The 24191-nt window shown below is 44.4% G+C and overlaps 1 protein-coding gene across 1 annotated transcript in view; it reads right to left on the bottom strand.

Annotated features, from left to right (window-relative positions):
• HTRA3 (HtrA serine peptidase 3) overlaps window positions 1-23688 on the bottom strand; it is a 41333-nt gene extending 17645 nt beyond the window's left edge. Inside the window, exons 1-2 of the mRNA XM_073574550.1 lie at window positions 23274-23688; window positions 6595-6694 (exon numbers count right to left, since the gene is read on the bottom strand). Coding sequence (XP_073430651.1) covers window positions 6595-6694; window positions 23274-23673 — 500 coding nt within the window. The 5' untranslated portion in view covers window positions 23674-23688. The remainder of the gene's footprint in view (window positions 1-6594; window positions 6695-23273) is intronic.
• Window positions 23689-24191: the final 503 nt, after the last annotated feature.

The raw sequence follows: 24191 nt of genomic DNA, 5'->3' as shown, positions 1-24191 counted from the left end.
TGTGGTATATATCCTACCTATATCCACAAAGACACTGTATGACCCTTCCAGTTATATGTTTCCATTAACATACTATCATCAGTGGAGGGGTTACTGCTTCCAACAAAAGCAACACACTTTTTCTGCTGTTGTCATTAATTCCCACGATTTATTAGTGTGGATATTTTCAACTGCTTTATGACATTGTATTGGTCGCGTTCAGTCTTTTATCTTCAATAACATACCGTAATTACATCCTTTAAGTGGAAAGGTCACTGCTCCCAACAAATTCAACATTGTCTTCTTCTGCTTAAACCCATAATCTATCAATGTGGTCTATGTTAGCGTAAAGGCTGCCATACTCAGATGAAAGTCAGCCATACCTGTCCCAGGACCTTCTGACCATCTGACGTGTATGGATTGGGGGTGGTGGGGGGTTCCCAACACTCCAAAAAAAAATTATCTGATGGGAAGGATCAGGTAGTTCAAATTTCAACACTACCTTTTTTTAGGGGAGATGAATCCTTGACGAAGGTGTCGAGAGTCAGGAGAGAGAGCTCGTTTGACAGCTATCTTATGTGTATGACCAGCTTAACACTGTTCCTCTCCTATCTCACACACCGACATGACAAGATTGGACAGGTCACTGCTCATCACAAGAACAAACTCCTCTTCTCCTGCTGTTGTCATTTCTTTGATTGAATAATTTTGCCTATGGATGAAACTAGTTAGAAGAATTAATTAACATATTCTATGAACAGTATTTATCTTCTTCTCAGCACACAGCACGCTAGGTATATGTATATATTACCTGGTGGAGCTCTGGCTACACTTTTCTCGCGCTGGTATTGAGTCATTTCAGGACAGAGGATTTCTAGGCTCACACGTATGAATGATGGAGCAGTGCAAACTCTATGGTAAGCACTTAAGAATTTTTATAGCTGCGAGGAGCCTTCATTTACTTTGGCACAACCACGTTCCCCAGATTACAAATTACTTACTGCATTTTTTGACTTTACTCTATATTCAACACCAGAAGCAAGCATCAATTTTCGTGATTTAGAGAGGTTGTCCTGCTTGTGGCTGCCGTCCTAATGCCAGATAATCATATTATTTCACCACTGCGGTGCAGACATCAGATGCTCCTGCCAAGCAGCAAAATAATCCGGCTCTAAGCTGCTTTTTAAGAAACACTTAGATGATCCAACTGGACGCAACGCTGGGTAGACGCCACCAGTGATGACCATCGGGCAACACCGGTCAGCGGCATCCCTGGAAGCTCCAGATGTACGGCACGTTACAAGACACGGCTCTGATCTCTGATACCTGTAGAATAACGAGCCCCGCACCAAACGACCACCAGGACAGATTTATATCCTTCTTTCGGAAGTGAACAATTAAAAAAAAAAAGTCCAAAAATAATTCTAATTAATTTGTATGGGAGAAAGCTGCAGTACCACTCGTGGCCACTACTCAACGTATGGCGCTGTACCACTTCTATTGCGCAACGCTTCCTTCAATCAGTTGATCAGTGGATACTGATGACATTTCCTAAGGATAAGTCAACCTTTTTATTTTTTTTTTTATTTTTCATGCCTTAGTTTTCTCTTCCCCTTCTTCCAAAAGTCATAAACATTCTTTTCTTAATTTTTGCAACTGCATAACTGCATTATAAGGGCTCGTTTAGCTTGGTTACGACTTGTAGTTTTGAATTACACCATTCGTTTTATCATTCCATGTACTGAAAAAAGTAGAAAAATTCCAAGTTGCGTGAAATAAAAAAAAAAAATAAATAAATTTCCTTTTTAACGCCATTTATTCTGCAGTAAAAACCTGGCAGCATATGTGATTCTTCAGGTCAGTACGATTACGGCGATACCAAACCTGAAAGGTTTTTTTTATATTTTAGAGGTTAAAAAAATTTCAGAACAGATTTGGTTTATGTCGCCATTTTTTACAATTTTTTTTTTTACATTTTTTTGGGTAATCATGTTCATTAATTTAATGATAGATTGGACTTTTACAGACAAGACAATACCAAATATGTTTTTTTATTTCTTTATTTTTTTATTTGGAAATGGAAGGCGATTTAAATTTTTTTGAATTATTGTAATATTCTTTTAACCCCTTAACCCCCAAGGGTGGTTTGCACGTTCATGACCGGGCCAATTTTTACAATTCTGACCACTGTCCCTTTATGAGGTTATAACTCTGAAACGCTTCCATGGATCCCGGTGATTCTGACATTGTTTTCTCGTGACATATTGTACTTCATGCTAGTGGTAAAATTTCATTCAAATAACTTGCGTTTATTTGTGAAAAAAACGGAAATTTGGCGAAAAGTTTGAAAATTTCGCAATTTTCCAACTTTGAATTTTTATGCCCTTAAATCACAGAGATACGGCATACAAAAAACTGAATAAGTAACATTTCCCACATGTTTACTTTACATTAGCACAATTTTGTAACCAAAATTTTTTTTGTTAGGAAGTTATAAGGGTTAAAAGTTTCTCATTTTTGCAACACCATTTTATTTTTACGGACCACATCACATTTGAAGCCACTTTGAGGGGTCTATATGATAGAAAATACCCAAAAGTGACACCATTCTAAAAACTGCACCCCTCAAGGTGCTCAAAACAAGATTCAAGAAGTTTATTAACCCTTCAGTTGCTTCACAGGAATTTTTTTAATATTTAAAAAAAAAAATGAACATTTAACTTTTTTTCACAAAAAAAAACACTTCAGGTTCAATTTTTTTCATTTTACCAAGGGTAAAAGGAGAAATTGGACTGGAAAAGTTATTGTGCAGTTTGTCCTGAGTACGCTGATACCTGATATGTGGGGGGAACCACTGTTTCGGCGCATGGCAGAGCTCGGAAGGGAAGGAGCGCCGTTTGACTTTTTCAATGCAAAATTGGCTGGAATTCAGATCGGACGCCATGTCAAGTTTGGAGAGCCCCTGATGTACCTAAACAGTGGAAACCCCTCACAAGTGACCCCATTTTGGAAACTAGACCCCCCCAAGGAACTTATCTAGATATGTGGTGAGAACTTTGAACGCACAAGGGCTTCACAGAAGTATATAACATACAGCGGTACAATTAAAAAATCATATTTTTTCCACAAAAATGATCTTTTCACCCCCAATTTTATTTTCCCAAGGGTAACAGGACCATAAAAGTTATTGTGCAATTTGTCTTGAGTATGCTGATACCCCATATGTGGGTGTAAACGACTATTTGGGCGCATGGCAGAGCTCGGAAGGGAAGCAGCGCCATTTGACTTTTTTGGGCTGGAATTGAGATCGGACACCACGTCGCCTTTGGAAAGCCCCTGATGTACCAAAACAGTGGAAACCCCCCCACAAATGACACCATTCTGGAAACTAGACCCCCCCACGGAACTTATCTAGATATGTGGTGAGAACTTTGAACCCCCAATGGCTTCACAGAAGTTTATAACGTACAGCCGTACAATTAAAAAATCATATTTTTTCCACAAAAATGATCTTTTCACCCTTAATTCTTACTTTTCCAAGGGTAACAGGACCTTAAAAGTTATTGCCCAATTTGTCCTGAGTATGCTGATACCCCATATGTGGGAGAAAACGACTGTATGGGTACACGTCGGGGCTCGGAAGTGAAGTAGTGACGTTTTGGAATGCAGACTTTGATGGAATGGTCTGTGGGTGTCATGTGCGTTTGGAGAGCCCCTGATGTGCCTAAACAGTGGAAACCCCCCACAAGTGACCCCATTTTGGAAACTAGACCCCCCACAGAACTTATCTAGATGTGTGGTGAGCACTTTGAACCCCCAAGTGCTTCACAGAAGTTTATAACGCCCATGCGTGAAAATAAAAAAATCATATTTTTTTTCCACAAAAATGATATTTTTGCCCCCAATTTTTTATTTTCCTAAGGGTAACAGGAGAAATTGGACCCCAAAAGTTGTTTTGCAATTTGTCCTGAGTAGGCTGATACCCTATATGTGGGGGTAAAACACTGTTTGGGCGCATGGCAGAGCTTGGAAGGGAAGGAGCACCATTTGACTTTTTCAACGCAGAATTGGCTGGAATTGAGATCAGACGCCATGTTGCATTTGGAGAGCACCTGATGTGCCCAAACAGTGGAAACCCCCAATTCTAACTCCAACCCTAACCCCAACACAACCCTAGCCCTAATCTCAGCCCTAACCCTAACGCTAATCTCAGCCCTAACCCTAGCCCTAATGGGAAAATGGATATAAATACATTTTTTTAATTTTATTATTTTTCCCTAACTAAGGCCTGTTTCACACTTGCTTTTTTTGCAGCGCGTTTTTCCCGCAAAAAAACGCATTGAAAAACGCATACAAAAGCATACAACTGCTGCGTTTTTTTCAAGCATTTTTATGAGCATGCATGAAAAAAACGCAGCGTTTTTAAGCATTTGTATGCGTTTTTAGTGCGTTTTTACCGCGTTTGCGTTTTTTTCCAACATTAGGTGGCCACTCACACTAACCCAAACCATGACTTTACTAACCCTAACCCTGACCCTAACCCTGACCCTAACCCTTAACCAAACCATACTTAACCCTAACCCTGACCCTAACCCTAACCCTTAACCAAACCATACTTAACCCTAACCCTAAACCTAACCCTGACCCTAACCCTTAACCAAACCATACTTAACCCTAACCCTGACCCTAACCCTAACCCTAAACCCCCTTAACTAACCCTAACTTTACCCAAACCCCTAAATTCCATTGTCTAAACTAATGGTAAAAAAAAAAACGCATGTGCAAAAAAACGCATACATAAGCATGCCAATGCGCACATATGCTCACCATAGACTTATAATGGGTGTCTTGCTGTAAAAAAACGCATTGCGCGCGCATGCGTTTTTTTGAGGCAAATCGGACGCACAAAAAATGCAACAAGTTGCATTTTGTGCGCCCGAGCGCATACCGCAAAAAAACGCATGCGCGGTAAAACGCGTACAAACGCATGTGTATGCGCACACAAGCGCATCCCATGCAAAGTATAGGAAAAAAAAACGCATGCGCTATTTAGCGCTAAATTACCGCGAAAAAAAACGCAAATGTTAAACCTGCCTAAGGGGGTGATAACGGGGGGGTTTGATTTACTATTTATGGCGGTTTTTATGTTTGGCAGCTGTCACACGCTAAAAGACGCTTTTTATTGTAAAAATAGTTTTTGCATCATCACATATTGAGAGCTATAATTTTTCCATATTTTGACCCACCGAGTCATGTGAGGTCTTATTTTTTGTGGGACGAGTTGACGTTTTTATTGGTATCATGTTCAGGCACGTGACATTTTTTGATCGCTTTTTATTCCGATTTTTGGGACACAGAATGAACAAAAACCAGCGTTTCATGAATTTCTTTTGGGGGTGTGTTTACACCGTTCCGTGTGCGGTAAAATTGATAAAGCGCTTTTATTCTTCGGGTCAGTACGGTTACAGCGATACCTCATTTAGGTCTTTTTTATGTTTAGGTGCATTTATGCAATAAAAACAATTTTATATGAAAAATAATTATTTTTGCATCGCTTTATTCTGCGAGCTATAACTTTTTTATTTTTTCACTGATGATGCTGTATGGCGGCTCGTTTTTTGCGGGACAAGATGACGTTTTCAGCAGTACCATGGATATTTATATCAGTCTTTTTTATCGCGCGTTATTGCACTTTTTGTTTGGCGGTATGATAATAAAGCATTATTTTTTGCTTCGTTTTTTATTTTTTAAGGGGTTCGCTAAAGGGGTTAACTAATGGGACAGTTTTTTAGGGCAGTTGCTATTTAATTTCACAGAGAAGCATTGCATGGCCTATAAGTCTCCTTAACCAAACTTGTTAAGCTTGATACTCTCTACAAGGAGACACCTAAATCATTATACACCATTCAGAGGCCTCTTATTCAGTGAAATCAAATCTCATGCTTTGCATTGAGGCAACACGCCAAAACACAGGTCTGTAAATTCATAGTCTGATTTGACTTTAATCTGAAATCATATGGCACAACTCGTTAAAGGGTGGATATTGACTTTGTAGTATTGCTACCTCAAACAGGTGGCACTAAAAATTAAGGCCTCTTCCTCTCTGAAGAGGCAATATGCAAACTTCATTTCCCAGTGGTCCATTGCATGGCCTATAAGTCTCCTTACACTGGCATGTCAGACATGTCACTGTCCACAGGAGAAACGTTTCCTTGTATACTCAAATGCAATTTTTTCCCCCAAAGTTTTTATACCTGAGTCACTGAATGTAATTTTGATAATGACAGGGCCCTATAGTAAAGATCAGATTGGGTGCCTTATGGTGTTTATTTGTTTCTCTCTACCCATGGTCCGGTTTCTCCATCCTATAGACTCATAGAATGGTAGAGTCGGAAGGGACCTCAAGGGTGATCGTATCCAACCCCCTGCTCAATGCAGGATTCACATATAGCTACCAATAAACCTATTACTCTAGAGGGTTACGTCCACTACACCAAGCTGAAAAAAAATAATGGACCAACCATGTCTGAGGGCCTTTCTCCAAGGCTCCTGTAAAAGTCTGGCACTAGGGTATGTAGGCCCATTCATCAACAAAAGCAGATTAGATGACATTACCTGACGAAAAGTTCAATGTGCACCACGGCCGGAGCAATCTTTTCCACCACATCAGCAATGAAGTTAAATTTGTACCTCGGACTGTTGGGATGTTGGTGACCTATACTGGCAGAAAAAATTGGGTATGTTAGTCAAGACATTCCTGGGTGAAGTCTCCTCCACGCAGACAGGATTATGTTTAATTACAGCCTTTTCGTCTTTCTGGATAAGACGTCTTCTAAACCCCATAGCCAGTCATAACCTTGGCTGACCCCATTTTTCTTCAAGTTCGCAAAGACGGAACAACATTGGGTGATCTATAAATAAAGATCATGGACGTCATCTTTTCCACCGGGGACATGTTTTAAGCTGCGGGGTTTTTTTTGGTGACACCAGACGCAATAACTACATTGGGGGGGTTAATCTGTTCCACCTGGCGGCGTAGACGACGTTCCAGACTGGAGATACTTCTTTCCTTGTCTTGATACTAGCTACGTTTGCTTGAGGATGACCACATGAAAGGGTCCACTTGAGAACATTTGGCGTTCATGTAAGAAGCGCAGAGCAGGAATGTTTCATGTGGTCCGAAACCACAAGCATCGTCCCACAACGTGGAAAACTTACAGACAATGCGAGACTTTTAAATATTTACATTTTACATGACCGCTCGGTGTAAACTCAAACTATGGTGCACATCAAAAAAAGGTTCTAAAATATTCACAAACTGCATCTGAAATGTCAAGGAGCTTATTATGGAGGAAGAAGTGAAGATTCAGATCAGGAAATATGGGAAGAATTTTCCTATGCAAGTTTTGGGATGAATTATGGCATCTGCCTGAGCCTCAAACAGGAAGGTCTCCTATATGTCTTTTTTTAGGCACATAAAGGGGCGCCCCAGCATAGGAGAGCCATAGACTTACCGACTATTGGGCTTATTTTCAGGTGATAACAACGTATCCCCCATTGAAAGGTCGATTTAGTTAAAATTGCCCATTTTGATCAAATTTAGACAGAATTTTCAGAACCTGAAAGGGCTAGGATCATATATTAGATTAACAAGCATCACGTTTTTATGGTCCCTTACACATTTAAGAATATAGCCACCTTTAGGGGCATTTTTACTTTTACCTTAAATACGTGTATTTTTGGGTTTAAATATATATATATTTTTCAATTGGGTCTCATTAAAAAAATTACACCGTTTGCCTTTTTGAGCCTCTGTGAAGTATTGTTTCTCGCTGGCTGTAGAAGGAGTTAACTGAGAATCCGTCAGTGAGCACCCTGACTGGAAAACTTATCTTGCTTTGTCTGGGCTTCTCTTGACTGGTTTATGACTATACTTTCATGTGGTAATAAATCAGCATAGAGTAGATCAGAAAAAGGAAGATAAGATTTGTTGATTCTGCTATCGGAATGCGCTCAATCATAGATTCTCACTTAACTCAATATGCAGCCAGCAAGAAAGAGAAACTATAGAGGGCAAACTGCCACATTTTTAATTAAAAAAATTATTTTTAGCCAAAAATATATTCATTTGAGAAAAATAAAAGAACAACGGTGTTAATATTCTTGAAATTGGCCAAACTACATGTATCAGATGTGACATCTCAAACAGAAGATATCAGGGGAAAAAAACAAGAATCAGGCATTTTAAATTTACACTCCCCACTTATCTGGGTTTCCCAGGGCTGCCACTAGGAATTTCGGGGCCCCATACTGGCAAACTTTTCGGGCCCCCTTGAGAGTCTGCCCAGGCTCCACCCGAGCCCCACCTCCATCCCTTGAACCTTCCACAGTCCCACCGCCCTCTTTTGGAGAAACTCCACTTCTACACCACATCCTCACCAATCACAAATGTACAGTTCCTATTACTGCATACATAGCCAGCAGCTTTTGTTTTGGCCAAAAGATTTTTTAATCCACCACCACAACAAGGGTGACTCCTCTGGCCGGGATCTACTCTACTGTAACTTATTAAACATTTGTTAAAATATCCAATACAATTTTAGGTATATTTTTAAAATGACCAATAATATCACAAACAAGGAACAAATACCACTGCACCAGGACCAGACACCATATTACTACCATATGTTGATCAAATAATAGCACATACAAGGAACAAAAACCGCCACGCCATGACCAGACTGCGTAATACTACCCCATAGTGACTGAATACTACAAAACTGATCATTAATAAAAAACAATACTAATATCACCATAAGTGCCATTATACACAGGAGATCTGTACTTTGTATACAGTGTCAGTATACAGGCAATATACAGTGATCATCGTTGACATATACAGGAGCTCTGTATATAGTGTCAGTGTACAGGTAATACAGTGATCACCAGTGACATTATACAAAGGAGCTCTGTATATAGTGTATCGTGTCAGTGTACAGGTAATACAGTACAGTGATCACCAGTGACATTATACACAGAACCTCTGTATATAGTGTATCGTGTCAGTGTACAGGTAATACAGTACAGTGATCCCCAGTGACATTATACACAGGAGCTCTGTATGTAGTGTCAGTGTACAGGTAATACAGTGATTACCAGTGACATTATACACAGGATCTCTGTACAGAATACAGGAGCACTGACTCACCGGTGACGTCTCTAGTTGAAGTCCTTCATCTTTGCTTTTCATCTTCATCCAGCACAGACCGCCATCTCTTCTTCCAGTTAGGACTCGTCTCTGCTGAAAATAACACAGTTAACACACATTCCCCAATTTTTCCTCAACCTCTATACTACGCCACATGGAGAAAAAAGCGACTGTGTCACCCTGCACAGTAACAGGACCTCTCCTCCCCCACACTGAAAACAGTATCCTCAAAAATAATATTCTTTAATTAGCCCTTGTAACAGTAATAATAGCCCCACGTGTCCACCCATTCTGCCTCATGTCTCTCCATATTGCTCCCACAGTTATCTATAATAGTATTTTGCAGCCCCATAGTGGTATAATGCAGCCCCATAGTAATATAATGCAGCCCCATAGTGGTACAATGCAGCCCCACAGCAGTATAATGCAACCTATAGTAGTAAAAGGCACCCCCATAGTATACTGCACCCCCATAGTATCATGAAATCCCATAGTAGTATAATGCTGCACCATAGTAGTATAATGCACCCACAAAGTGGTATAATGCAACCCCATAGTAGTATAATGCAGCCCTATAGTAGTATAATGCAGCCCCATAGCAGTAGAATGCAGTGCCATAGTATAATGAAGCCCCATAGTAGTATAATGCAGCACCATAGTAGCATAATGCACCCACATAGTAGTATAATGTAGCCCTACAGTAGTATAATGCAGACCCATAGTAGTATAATGCAGCCCCTTTCGCTCCCTCCACACACCCCCCATAGTAGCATAATGCACTCCCATAACGGTATAATGCAGTCCCATACCGCGTAAATACAAAAAAAAAAAGTTTCTCCTTACCTGGCCAAGCTCCAGTGTGGCCTCCTCTCCAATTCAGATGAGGCGCGCAGCGTCGTTCCGGCGTTTGACAGTGACGTCATACACCGGCGACGTGCGCGCTGATGTCGGGTGCCGGCCTGTGATTGGCTGGCGGCTGTTAACTGTTGCCGTGCGGGAGGAATCCCTTTCACAGCAACAGATAACTGAGGACGCACGATCAGTTACTGAAGCGTCAGGATCCTGCTGCTGGGGCCCGGTGAGCAGAACAGAGGGGGCCTTTACTCATTTTCCTTGATGCATTTTGCCTACGAGACGTCGAAGAAAGAATTAAAGAAACTATTTGATCACCTCGTGTGTAAGTCAAGAAATATTTGCCGACCATTCAGACTCGGCCGCTGCCTGGAGACATCCGACAGACCACCTATGTAAACGTTTCTGCTCACCCGTTTCAGCACGGACCACTGGCTGCAAATAAACAGAGCGCCGAGTCTAGAGCCGCGTCTGCAGCCGGGCGGCGCTTAGGATGTGTCTCAGTCCTTCTCCATCCTCACCTCGTTCTATGTCATCTTTTTACATGTTATGAGCGCACGGCTATAAAATTCTGCTTTATGGGCCTCAGTGCATAAGTAAATAAACGTCCGGCTACCGGCGATAACGGGGCGGCCGCAGATGTGAAGCTGCAGGAGGTGACTGCTCCTCTCATCCCGGGTACAGCAGGGAAGTCTCAGGAAGATTCAACCTCTGGAGACCCCGGAGCTTACAGGAAAGACTTTGTGTAAGAGCGCAAGGATGGAATACTTCATATTGACATGGAACGCCACTGACGATGCAGAGACTGAACGCAACCAGTCTCACGAGGAGAAATAAAGCGGATTTCAAGGGATCTGAACTCAAACCTTTCAGGTCTGGTTCTCACAGAAACTTTTACAAACTGTTAGAGAAGAAGCTACCTACTTCACAGAATTATATTTCCCATTATCCCTTTTATCATAGATTACTCTCCTAAATTAATGTTTTAGCCCCCCCAAAAAAAAATGTCTCCAAAATTCTTCCATCTGTATGACTTGCTTCCAGTGCCTATTGTCAAGTGTAATCCACCTCTAACAGCAGAGCCGCCGAGCTACCTCTCTTGTCAGATTGCTTATAGGCAATACAGAGAAGCAGGTTTTCAGTTTAGCGCAAGCTAATCATTAGACAATGGCAATTGAATGGAAGCTCCGGTTCTCCTAGTGCTGGCAGAATGTCAATGAAGAGGAACCACCCACTCAAAAACAGTGGACGGCAAACTAAAGGGAATCTGGCACCAGGATTTTGTTACCCCATCTGAAAGCAGCATAACGTAGGGGCAGAGACTCTGAGTCCAGCATTGTGTCACTTACTGAGTTTGCTTGCTGTAGCCTTGCTAAAAATCACTGGCTTATCAGCAGGAGCTTATTACTAGAGGACTAGTTAATCTGCTGCACAGTAGCCCGCCATATTCAGCAAGATAGAAACCTGATTCCTTAGATGTGTCACTTACTGGGTTGCTTGCTGTCATTTTGATAAAATCCCTCTTTTATCTAGCAGTTCTCTGAATGCTGAGCTCTGTCTAACCTCACCCACACCATTGATTGGCCGCTTTCTGACTATGCACAGTATACACAGAAAGCTGCCAATCAGTGGTGTGGATGGGGTTAGACAAAGCTCAGCATTCAGAGAACTGCTAGATCTGCAGCAGATAAAACAGTGTTTTTATCAAAATGACAGCAATCAGTCCAGTAAGTGATACATCATTGGAATCAGGGTCTCTGTCTCAGATGGGGTAGCAGATGCATTTTTAATATGGGAAATGTTTTCCCAATAAAAGAGACCTGTCGCCTGATCTATTTTCCATGGACATTCTTTATATAATAATCACTCTTACAATACTAATATTAGTGAATGTTTCGGGGCCTATAGTCATCATGCTATCACTCGGAGCAGTGGCATAACTTGATGCGCCTGGGCTCTGATCTAAAGCAGGTACGGACCGGGGCTGAAATTCAGCCCTGGCATTTGAAGTCACACAGGCCCATGTTGAACCCATCCCCAAGCACCAGATGGGATATATTAATAATATTACTCTTCTTGGAGGAAAGCAAGATTTACTACAAGACCAATATTTCTAATGATAACCATGGCCTACTGGTAAGTGACGGAGTCAGCAACATTGTTCTCCATCACAACTCTTAACAGTATGGGTGTCCTGAGAACACAGATTCTGCTAACAATGTAGCAGACAAGGCAGCCCACGACCAGACAGGCCCTTCTGGCATTTGCCAGAGTTGCCAAATGGCCAGTCCGGTTCTGATCTAAAGTCTATAATAATCCCCCCATATACTGTTTATAATACTGGTGTCTTGGTATGTCGTAAAGGAGCTTTTGGGCATGGCCAATGCTGCGACCGCCAAAGCTACGGCATACCCCTGATTCCTATGGAAATGGAACAGAGAAACAAGACCATGTTTCTCCTACAATAATCGATATTCTCATTATATCTCTGCAGTAGCGCACCATTCCGCTGCCTCCCGACTTCCTTCTACCTAGGGGGCGTTGGGCTGCAGAAGATTGGCTGAGCCTCTGCAGTATTGCGGGACTTCAGAGCACAGCTCCTTGCTTAGGAAACCGGCCAACTCTGATAGACCGCAGTGGTGGTGGGTAACCTAAACTATAACTTCATACATGGGTGTTCTCAATCTGTGCAGCACCTCAGTGTTGGAAACCATGGAGAAATAACATGGTCCCAATGATCAACGAAATTTTGTATGTTATTTGGGACCGGCAGAGAAGATCAGCAAGAGCTTACACATCAAGTCCCAGCAGAAGACCATGGGGGCTACCAGGAGCGAAACCTGTGCGGCTCAGGATGCCCATGTAGCTCGCGAGCCAGTGATGTTTGGCTCATGGATGTCTCCCAGATCTGTGAATTAGCACCAGGTCTAGTAAATGGCTATGAAGAGAACATCTCCAGATGATGACTTCTGTGACTAAACCCTACATGGAAGACCTGATCTGGATGTACCCATACTTTCCTTGGGGGCTAAGAAATCTATTTGACGTGAAAAACCTGAATGGAGGTAAGGTGGGAATCCTTGATTGTCATACATTGCCTCTTTCAGATCTGAATGTGGCTCTCAAAACCAGAAAGCTTGGGGACCACCGCTCTACGAGATAGACGTATGATAGGCTGTCAAAACCGTACAACATCGTCAAAGAATTTCATTGTCCAATACAGTTCTAGCACAAGACGTGGAAGTATGTAGCATTTGTCCTGAAATGATATCTACACAACGTCACCGTTAATTCAGGAGCTGAAACATTGCTCCTCCTTGTCTTCCTATAGAATTGTTCATGTAATCCACCATTCCACCTATACCTGATTCCTGAGAATATGATACATGAACTTTCAGCAGGTCCTCCACTGGTCCGCCATCTTGAGGAAAGATTAGGAACATACACAAAACTGTACTTCTCTACGAAACTACGAGCTACATGGACTTGAACCTATCAGTGGGACTACGTCTGTAGACCTGACTTGTATGTGAGAAGCTTGTGAAGGCATCTCAAGTATTTGGCCACGGTTGCTCTGTCCCTGCCTCTAAGAACTGACAACGAAGTTTATTTAGTCAACCAAGTCCATGACATGTAAAAACAGGAATATGGCAGCAATGAAAGGATCACATTGATTACTCAAGGAGGAGTAATGAAGTGAAGCATCTTCTGAAAGCACATTCCAAACTTTATGGTAGAATTGTCCAAATAGAGGACACATCACAGTTGGGGAAAATGTCCAGTCAGGAGCATTTCCACCAAAAGACAAAACTGATGTGAAAATCATAAGATACAGTCATGCCCGAAAGTGTTGGCACCCTTGAAATTGTTCCAGAAAATTACGGTAAGTATTTTTCCCAGAAAACTACTGCAATTACACCTATTTGTTGTACACATGTTTATTCCCTTTGTGTGTATTGGAACTGAGAAAAAGAAAGAAACTGAGAAAAAAAGGCAAATTAGACATAATTTCATACAAAACCCCAAAAATGGGCCAGACAAAATTGTTGGCACCCTCAACTTAATATTTGGTTGCACACCCTTTGGAATAAATAACTGCAATCAATAGCTTCCTATAACCATCAACAAGATTCTTACACCTCTCCACTGGAATTATGGAGCACTCTTCTTTTGCAAGCTGTTCCAGGTCTCTGATACCTGAAGGCGCCTTCTCCCAACAGGAATTTTAAGATCTCTCCATAGGTGTTCAATGGGATTTACTCATTACTAGTCACTTCAGAACTCTCCAGCTCTTTGTTTCCATCCATTTTTGGGTGCTTCTTGAAGTATGTTTGTATGTATATCATTGTCCTGTTGGAAGACCCATGACCTAGGACGCAAATTCAGCTTTCTGACACTGGGCACTACATTGCGACCCAAAATCCTTTGGTAATCTTCAGATTTCATGATGCCTTTTACACAGTCAAGGCACCCAGTGCCAGAGGCAGCAAAAGAACCCCAAAATATCTTTGAACCTCCATCATATTTGACTGTAGGTAATGTGTTATTTTCCATGTGGGCCTCATTCCTTTTTCGGCAAACAGTAGAATGATGTTGTTTAACAAAAAGCTAAATCTTGGTCTCATCTGTCCACAAGACGCTTTCTGAGAAGAATTTTGGCTTACTCACATACATTTTGACAAACTGCAGTCTAGCTATTTTATGTTTCCATGTCAACAGTGGGGTCCTCCTGGGTCTCCTGCCATAGCATTACATTTCATTCAAATGTCGATAGATAGTTTTCGCTGACAATAATGCACACTGGGCCTGCAGGACAGCTTGAATTTCTTTGGAACTTGATTGTTGCTGCTTATCCACCAACCAGACTATCCTGTGTTGCAACCTTTCATCAATTTTTCTCTACCATCCACGTCCAGAGAGATTAGCTACAGTGCCATGGGTTGTAATCTTCTTGATTATGTTGCGCATTGTGGACAAAGGAGCAACAAGATCTCTAGAGGTGGACTTGTAAACTTGAGACTGTTGACATTGTTCAACAATTTTAGTTCTCAAGTCCTCAGACAGTTCTCTTTTCCTTTTTCTGTTCTCCGTGCTTAATATCGCACACACAGACACACAATGCAAGGATTGAGTCAACGTCTCCCCTTTTTATGTGGTTTCAGGTGCGATTTTCATATTGCCCACAAATGTCACTTGCCACAGGTGAATTGAACGAACATCACATGCTTGAAACAAAGTTGTTTACTCACAATTTTGGAAAGGTGCCAACAATTTTGTCAGGCCCATTTTAGGGGTCTTGTGTGAAACTATGTCCAATTTGCATTTTTTCTCAGTTTTTTTTGTGTTGATCCAATACAAACAGAGGAAAGAAACGTGTATAACAAATCATGTGTAGTTGCAATAAATTGGGAGAAATACTTCATTGTCTGGAACAATTTCAAGGGTGCCAACACTTTTGGCCATGACTGTATACCCTTATCTGACAAAGCTAAGGTGGTCATACACCTTTACTCATAGACATTCTCCTAACCGACCTTAGAGGAACTAGCACATTTTTAATTTGGCATCAACTCTGAGCCCAGATGGCCAGCATGTGCCATGTTTTGGATGGTGAAGACCCAGTACAAAAAGTTTGAGACCTTACTGTACCCTGCATTAAATAATGCCAGTAACTCTTCACGGACAAGACAAATTGGCCATAGTGAACCTCCAAGTGCCATGTCTATTCCTCCTTAGGGATCTCCAGATTTTACTGCAGGGACCAGCATGCAAAGACTCCAAGTAAGAGGAAGGGTCTCAGTTGTTTGGTAGGTTCAGAAGTAACTGATCATATACTCAGTGAAGGTCAGAAAAAATATATTCGGGGGTCTCCTTTTCTTTAAAGGGATCTTACTTTTCAGATCAGAGGTATCGGCTTCCAGGAACCTCACTAATGTCACCAGAGCAATAGACAGTCTTACTGAGTGGTGCTATGTTCTGGCTCATGGAGTGACGTCACTAGAGGATATTCATAAAGCCTCTACACAGAGGAAGAAAGCAGGGACTCTAGTGCCACCTATTGGAAATAGCAATATCAACCCTTTAAAAGGGTTTATGTCACCAGATTTTTACTACCCCCAACTGTGAGCAGCATAATATAGAGAAAGACCCTGATTCCAGTGATGTATCACTTACTAGGATGCTTGCTGTCACTTTAATAAAATCCCTGTTTTAATTGTTACAAATCTACCAGTCCTCTGAATGCTGAGCTCTGTATAACCCCGCCCACATCACTGATTGGCAGCTTTGTGTGTACACTATGCATAGCCAGAGAGCTGCCAATCAGTGGTGGGGGGCTGGGTTATACAGAGGAGGACTATATGATACTAGACAACTTGTCCTGATCATCTCCTGTTGATAAAACAGTGATTTTTATCAAAACAACAGCACGCTGCCCAATAAGTGATGTATCGCTGGAATCAGGGTCTCTGTTTCTACATCATACTGCTCTCAGATTAGGCGGAAAAATAACTTGGGACAGGTTCCCTTTAAGGAACCTTGCCACATGAGAAGATATAAAGCCAAAACAGAAGCTCCATATGCCTGTAACTGTTTTGGGATTCTTGCCTGTCTTCAGTGCAAATTAAGAAAAACTGGCTAGGGGAGGGGTGGTATCTAAGGTTTCTCCTTAAAGGGGACCTGTCACCAAGTTATAAATGTCCAGTTTTGGCTCTTATTTTAATCCCTCTCTTTCCGAGTATTCCATTTTGCTAATGCGCTGTTGGTTCCAGAGATCTTGGCTTTTTTTTTTTGTTTCGTGATAATTTTTATGGTTTCTACTAAGTGGGTGATTCTCAAGGGATCCTCAGGGGCGTGTCTTTAGGCTACTCTACATTATTGCCCTGTTAGCACCACCCCCTTGGTTACGACAAGGAAAATTAGCTCTAAGGAAAAAAAAACACCCAGATTTCTGGAACCATATCATACATTAAAAAAAAAAAATGCGCAAAGAAGCAATGGGAATAAAATAATAGCAAAAACTGGCCACTTTTATCAGGTCTGTCTTATGGGAGACCACCTTCTGGAGGAGGAATCTCACTATACGATGTCTTTATGGAACATCGCAGCCGTACAAGGTGACAAACATGGTGCAACCTCAAAGTTTTCCTATATGGAAAAAAAGTCATAATCAACCATGACAAAATAACAAAACTCAGATGCTGCTGAAGGAGGATGACGCCCCGGAGCGGAGACTCGGAGGAGTTCTGCACTTCCTGGTAGACTTTGCTCTAATTCAGCCTCATAGATGTCAGAGATTACAGCTGCAAAGGGGGAAAATAAGGGGGGAATTAAATTTTGTGATGGTTTTATCCATTGATGGATATACACACCTCCATATCCTGGACATACTATCTGAGCGTACAGCTACAAACCCTGCAGCAAACAGGGACATCATAAGGGCAACTGAAATCTACCATCTTGGCATAGATAGTGGGTGTGATCGGTAGACTGAGTAATATCAGATCTGTGGGGGTCTGACACGATATACCATATTGTGCCACCAATGTCTATGATAGGACAATCCCATGAAGGGGAGCGCGTCACTAAATATTCTAAAGGCCCTCATACATAGAATCATAGAATCGTAGAGTTGGAAGGGACTTCCTGGGCCATCTGGTCCAACCCCGTGCTCAAAGCAGGATTCGCTAAATCATCCCGGTCAGATGTCTGTCCAGCCTCTGTTTGAAGACTTCCATTGAAGGAGAACTCACCACTTCACATGTTACATTAATGTCGGGCGCCGATTATGGAAGGATCGGACAACCAATATATATATGGGGGCTCCCAACACTCTCCGACAGATGATGATGATGGAGTAGAGACGGATCTGGGATGTTCATTTATTATTAGAGATTATTAGAGGCCCCTTATAAGGGTGAGTTTCCACGGGGCGTAATTCATCAGGATTTGCTGCGGATTGGACGCTGCATACAGTCACAGCGTTTAATCCGCAGCATCCAGATGTTACAGCATAGTGGAGGGGATTTCATGAAATCCTATCTCCACTATGCGTGCAGGGACGCGGGTGACACACCCGAAATTACGGCCATGCGGCACGTCTTTCTAGACCGCAGCATGTCTGTTTACCTGGCGGAGACGCTCAGTCTCTGCAAGATAAATAACCCAGTCTATGTATATGATGCGGTGATACCGCCTGTCTTCAATGAGAACATCCGGAATCACCACGCATAGAAAGGGGGCAGCGCTTTGGGCGGAACAGGGTTTCCACAGCGTCCAAAGCGACGGCAATATGCTGCGTGGAAACCTACCCTTAGAGGCCCATTATTACTGGCTCATTATTAGAGGCCCATTATTACTGGCTCATTATTAGTGGCTCATTATTAGAGGCCCATTGTTAGTGGCCATTAGTGGCACATTGTTAGTGGCCCATTATTAGTGGCCCATCATTAGTGGCCCATCGTTAGTGGCTCATTATTAGTGGCCCATTATTAGTGGCCCATTGTTAGTGGCCCATTATTAGAGGCCCATTGTTAGTGGCCCATTATTAGTGGCTCATTATTAGTGGCCCATTATTAGTGGCTCAGTATTAGTGGCCCATTATTAGTGGCTCATCATTAGAGGCCCATTATTAGTGGCTCAATATTAGTGGCCCATTATTAGAGGCCCATTGTTAGTGGCCCATTATTAGTGGCTCATTATTAGTGGCTCAATATTAGTGGCTCATTGTTAGAGGCCCATTATTAGTGGCTCAATATTAGTGGCCCATTATTAGAGGCCCATTGTTAGTGGCCCATTATTAGAGGCCCATTATTAGAGACCCATTATTAGTGGCTCAATATTAGTGGCTCATTGTTAGTGGCTCATTATTAAAGACCCATTATTAGTGGCTCAATATTAGTGGCCCATTATTAGTGGTTCATTATTAGAGGCTCATTATTAGAGGCCCATTATTAGCGGCTCAATATTGGTGGCCCATTATTAGTGGCTCAGTATTAGAGGCCCATTATTAGTGGCTCAGTATTAGAGGCCCATTATTAGTGGCTCAGTATTAGAGGCCCATTATTAGTGGCTCAATATTGGTGGCCCATTATTAGAGGCCCATTATTAGTGGCTCAGTATTAGAGGCCCATTATTAGTGGCTCAGTATTAGAGGCCCATTATTAGTGGCTCAATATTGGTGGCCCATTATTAGAGGCCCATTATTAGTGGCTCAGTATTAGAGGCCCATTATTAGTGGCCCATTGATAGAAGCTCATTATTAGAGGCTCATTATTAGTGGCTCATTGTTAGAAGCTCATTATTAGAGGCCCCTTATTAGTGGCCACTCATACTGACCATCTACTGATTTCTTTACCTGGATTGGGGACTGATTCCTTCTAGAAAATACAGAAATACACGCAGCCTCACACTTGATGTGAGAGACTCGCAAGTTTCTCGCATCATACTCGCAAGTGTGACCCCGGCCTAAGGCTGTATTTAAAGAAACCATGATGCAGTGCTGGATGTCTAAGGGGTAGCCTCTTGCCTGGTGAAGAGTGACATGTCAGTGTAAGGAGACTTATAGGCCATGCAATGCTCCTCTCGAAAATTACACTTGCTGACATGCCAGTGTAAGGAGACTTATTGTGCAATGCTCCTCTGGGAAATTAAACTTGTAGTGCTGAATGTGTCCCCGGAAGCAAATAGCTGGTCCCTTTAGGAAGTCCATCACTTTCTGCTATGACGTCCATCACTACTTTAAGAATAATAGCAAATACCACTGTTCCTCCCTCTGAATCTGCTCTGGAGCCTCCTGTGTGAACAGCGCCTGAGACCTGCCCATTATCTGAGCCCCTGAGTGTGGCCAGTAATGTCCCCATACACTGACAGCCCATTATCTGAGCCCCTGAGTGTGGCCAGTAATGTCCCCATACACTGACAGCCCATTATCTGAGCCCCTGAGTGTGGCCAGTAATGTCCCCATACACTGACAGCCCATTATCTGAGCCCCTGAGTGTGGCCAGTAATGTCCCCATACACTGACAGCCCATTATCTGAGCCCCTGAGTGTGGCCAGTAATGTCCCCATACACTGACAGCCCATTATCTGAGCCCCTGAGTGTGGCCAGTAATGTCCCCATACACTGACAGCCCATTATCTGAGCCCCTGAGTGTGGCCAGTAATGTCCCCATACACTGACAGCCCATTAACTGAGCCCCTGAGTGTGGCCAGTAATGTCCCCATACACTGACAGCCCATTATCTGAGCCCCTGAGTGTGGCCAGTAATGTCCCCATACACTACCTGCCCAGTATCTGAGCCCCTGAGTGTGGCCAGTAATGTCCCCATACACTACCTGCCCAGTATCTGAGCCCCTGAGTGTGGCCAGTAATGTCCCCATACACTGACAGCCCATTATCTGAGCCCCTGAGTGTGGCCAGTAATGTCCCCATACACTGACAGCCCATTATCTGAGCCCCTGAGTGTGGCCAGTAATGTCCCCATACACTACCTGCCCATTATCTGAGCCCCTGAGTGTGGCCAGTAATGTCCCCATACACTGACAGCCCATTATCTGAGCCCCTGAGTGTGGCCAGTAATGTCCCCATACACTGACAGCCCATTATCTGAGCCCCTGAGTGTGGCCAGTAATGTCCCCATACACTGACAGCCCATTATCTGAGCCCCTGAGTGTGGCCAGTAATGTCCCCATACACTGACAGCCCATTATCTGAGCCCCTGAGTGTGGCCAGTAATGTCCCCATACACTGACAGCCCATTATCTGAGCCCCTGAGTGTGGCCAGTAATGTCCCCATACACTGACAGCCCATTATCTGAGCCCCTGAGTGTGGCCAGTAATGTCCCCATACACTGACAGCCCATTAACTGAGCCCCTGAGTGTGGCCAGTAATGTCCCCATACACTGACAGCCCATTATCTGAGCCCCTGAGTGTGGCCAGTAATGTCCCCATACACTACCTGCCCAGTATCTGAGCCCCTGAGTGTGGCCAGTAATGTCCCCATACACTACCTGCCCAGTATCTGAGCCCCTGAGTGTGGCCAGTAATGTCCCCATACACTGACAGCCCATTATCTGAGCCCCTGAGTGTGGCCAGTAATGTCCCCATACACTGACAGCCCATTATCTGAGCCCCTGAGTGTGGCCAGTAATGTCCCCATACACTACCTGCCCAGTATCTGAGCCGCTGAGTGTGGCCAGTAATGTCCCCATACACTACCTGCCCAGTATCTGAGCCCCTGAGTGTGGCCAGTAATGTCCCCATACACTACCTGCCCAGTATCTGAGCCCCTGAGTGTGGCCAGTAATGTCCCCATACACTGACAGCCCATTATCTGAGCCCCTGAGTGTGGCCAGTAATGTCCCCATACACTACCTGCCCAGTATCTGAGCCCCTGAGTGTGGCCAGTAATGTCCCCATACACTACCTGCCCAGTATCTGAGCCCCTGAGTGTGGCCAGTAATGTCCCCATACACTACCTGCCCAGTATCTGAGCCCCTGAGTGTGGCCAGTAATGTCCCCATACACTACCTGCCCAGTATCTGAGCCCCTGAGTGTGGCCAGTAATGTCCCCATACACTGACAACCCATTATCTGAGCCCCTGAGTGTGGCCAGTAATGTCCCCATACACTACCTGCCCAGTATCTGAGCCCCTGAGTGTGGCCAGTAATGTCCCCATACACTGACAGCCCATTATCTGAGCCCCTGAGTGTGGCCAGTAATGTCCCCATACACTACCTGCCCAGTATCTGAGCCCCTGAGTGTGGCCAGTAATGTCCCCATACACTACCTGCCCAGTATCTGAGCCCCTGAGTGTGGCCAGTAATGTCCCCATACACTACCTGCCCAGTATCTGAGCCCCTGAGTGTGGCCAGTAATGTCCCCATACACTACCTGCCCAGTATCTGAGCCCCTGAGTGTGGCCAGTAATGTCCCCATACACTGACAACCCATTATCTGAGCCCCTGAGTGTGGCCAGTAATGTCCCCATACACTACCTGCCCAGTATCTGAGCCCCTGAGTGTGGCCAGTAATGTCCCCATACACTACCTGCCCAGTATCTGAGCCCCTGAGTGTGGCCAGTAATGTCCCCATACACTACCTGCCCAGTATCTGAGCCCCTGAGTGTGGCCAGTAATGTCCCCATACACTGACAACCCATTATCTGAGCCCCTGAGTGTGGCCAGTAATGTCCCCATACACTACCTGCCCAGTATCTGAGCCCCTGAGTGTGGCCAGTAATGTCCCCATACACTGACAGCCCATTATCTGAGCCCCTGAGTGTGGCCAGTAATGTCCCAATACACTACCTGCCCAGTATCTGAGCCCCTGAGTGTGGCCAGTAATGTCCCCATACACTACCTGCCCAGTATCTGAGCCCCTGAGTGTGGCCAGTAATGTCCCCATACACTACCTGCCCAGTATCTGAGCCCCTGAGTGTGGCCAGTAATGTCCCCATACACTACCTGCCCAGTATCTGAGCCCCTGAGTGTGGCCAGTAATGTCCCCATACACTGACAACCCATTATCTGAGCCCCTGAGTGTGGCCAGTAATGTCCCCATACACTACCTGCCCAGTATCTGAGCCCCTGAGTGTGGCCAGTAATGTCCCCATACACTACCTGCCCAGTATCTGAGCCCCTGAGTGTGGCCAGTAATGTCCCCATACACTGACAACCCATTATCTGAGCCCCTGAGTGTGGCCAGTAATGTCCCCATACACTACCTGCCCAGTATCTGAGCCCCTGAGTGTGGCCAGTAATGTCCCCATACACTGACAGCCCATTATCTGAGCCCCTGAGTGTGGCCAGTAATGTCCCCATACACTGACAGCCCATTATCTGAGCCCCTGAGTGTGGCCAGTATTGTCCCCATACACTACCTGCCCAGTATCTGAGCCCCTGAGTGTGGCCAGTATTGTCCCCATACACTACCTGCCCAGTATCTGAGCCCCTGAGTGTGGCCAGTAATGTCCCCATGCACTGCCAGCATGCAGTGGGCTGAGTCATTGTACCTGTAGGACCCTGTAATGTCGCCTCTGACTAGCCGCCCTACACATTATTGGCCTCCAGTAGTCACTGACCAGTCATGGTCAGGAGTCATGGCACATACAATATACAGTGCCAGTTCCTGTGACAAGCTGGGCCTTGTAGTTCTACTGGAGATGGCAGGGAATACAAGCAGTAGTTATTAGCCCCTAGCAGCCCCCATTGGCATGCATGCCCCTCCTTACCCGATTGGCAGGGCCCCTTGTGCACCTGCAGCAGCGGTGAGTGCCCCTGCTGCAGCGCCCTCCTGCTGGCGAGCTTCAGCTGGCACAGGTTGTGGTAGGTCTGCCCGTCGTTGGCGCACACCTCATAGTCGTGCTTGCACTGGCAGGTGCCCTTCAGTCCTCTCCTGCCGGGGGGCGGCTTGCACTGCAGGGTGTCGCCGCACGGGGGGTCTCCGTCCCGGCCGCAGAGCTCCCCTTCCCCCGCTGCGCAGATCAGGCAGCAGTTGCAGCGGTCCGGCACATAGCCGCTGGGGCACACGGGGCTGGGGCAGCGGGACACCTCACAGCGCGCCGGGCAGGCGGAGGAGCCCAGGAGCAGAGGGAGCAGCAGCAGCAGTGATCGGCAGCAGCAGCCTGGCATCCTGAGGGCACCGAGAGAGGATGATGAGGGGCAGGGACTGAGCCGCGTTATATGGGAGGGGGTGTCCCAGCAGGGGAGGCTCAGCCCCCAGCACCTACCGGGGGGAGTCACCGCCAGCCTGGGCGAGGGGGCATCTGCTGGGGCAGCTCAGGCAGTGGCTGGGGGGCTGAGCTGTCCGCATTCGGGGGGTCGCACAGCGCTCACTTTCCCAATGTTTGTTTTTATTATATGTTTAGTAATAGAACAAATCACAATATTTAAAGGGATAAAAGATAAAGACATAAAAAAAGGTGGGAAACGGTTCAGGGTAAATTGCTCCATGCAGATTGCGGAACCGTTTTCGATATTGATCCGAGGGTCAGCTCTACAATAGCAATGCAAGTCTATGGGTGGGTGAAAAAAAATCAGACCCCGATCAGAGGCCAGCTAGGAAAAGTTAGATGAACTTTTATTTTTTGGGAAGTTTCTCCTCTGAAAAAAACGAATGAAACTCTGATGGTAAAAGTTGCCACTGACCA

Source organism: Dendrobates tinctorius, unplaced genomic scaffold (genome assembly GCF_039654945.1).
Source record: "Dendrobates tinctorius isolate UK_male_01 unplaced genomic scaffold, ASM3965494v1 ptg000039l, whole genome shotgun sequence".
NCBI classification, from domain to species: domain Eukaryota; kingdom Metazoa; phylum Chordata; class Amphibia; order Anura; family Dendrobatidae; genus Dendrobates; species Dendrobates tinctorius.
This window is presented reverse-complemented; position numbering and strand designations above follow the sequence as displayed.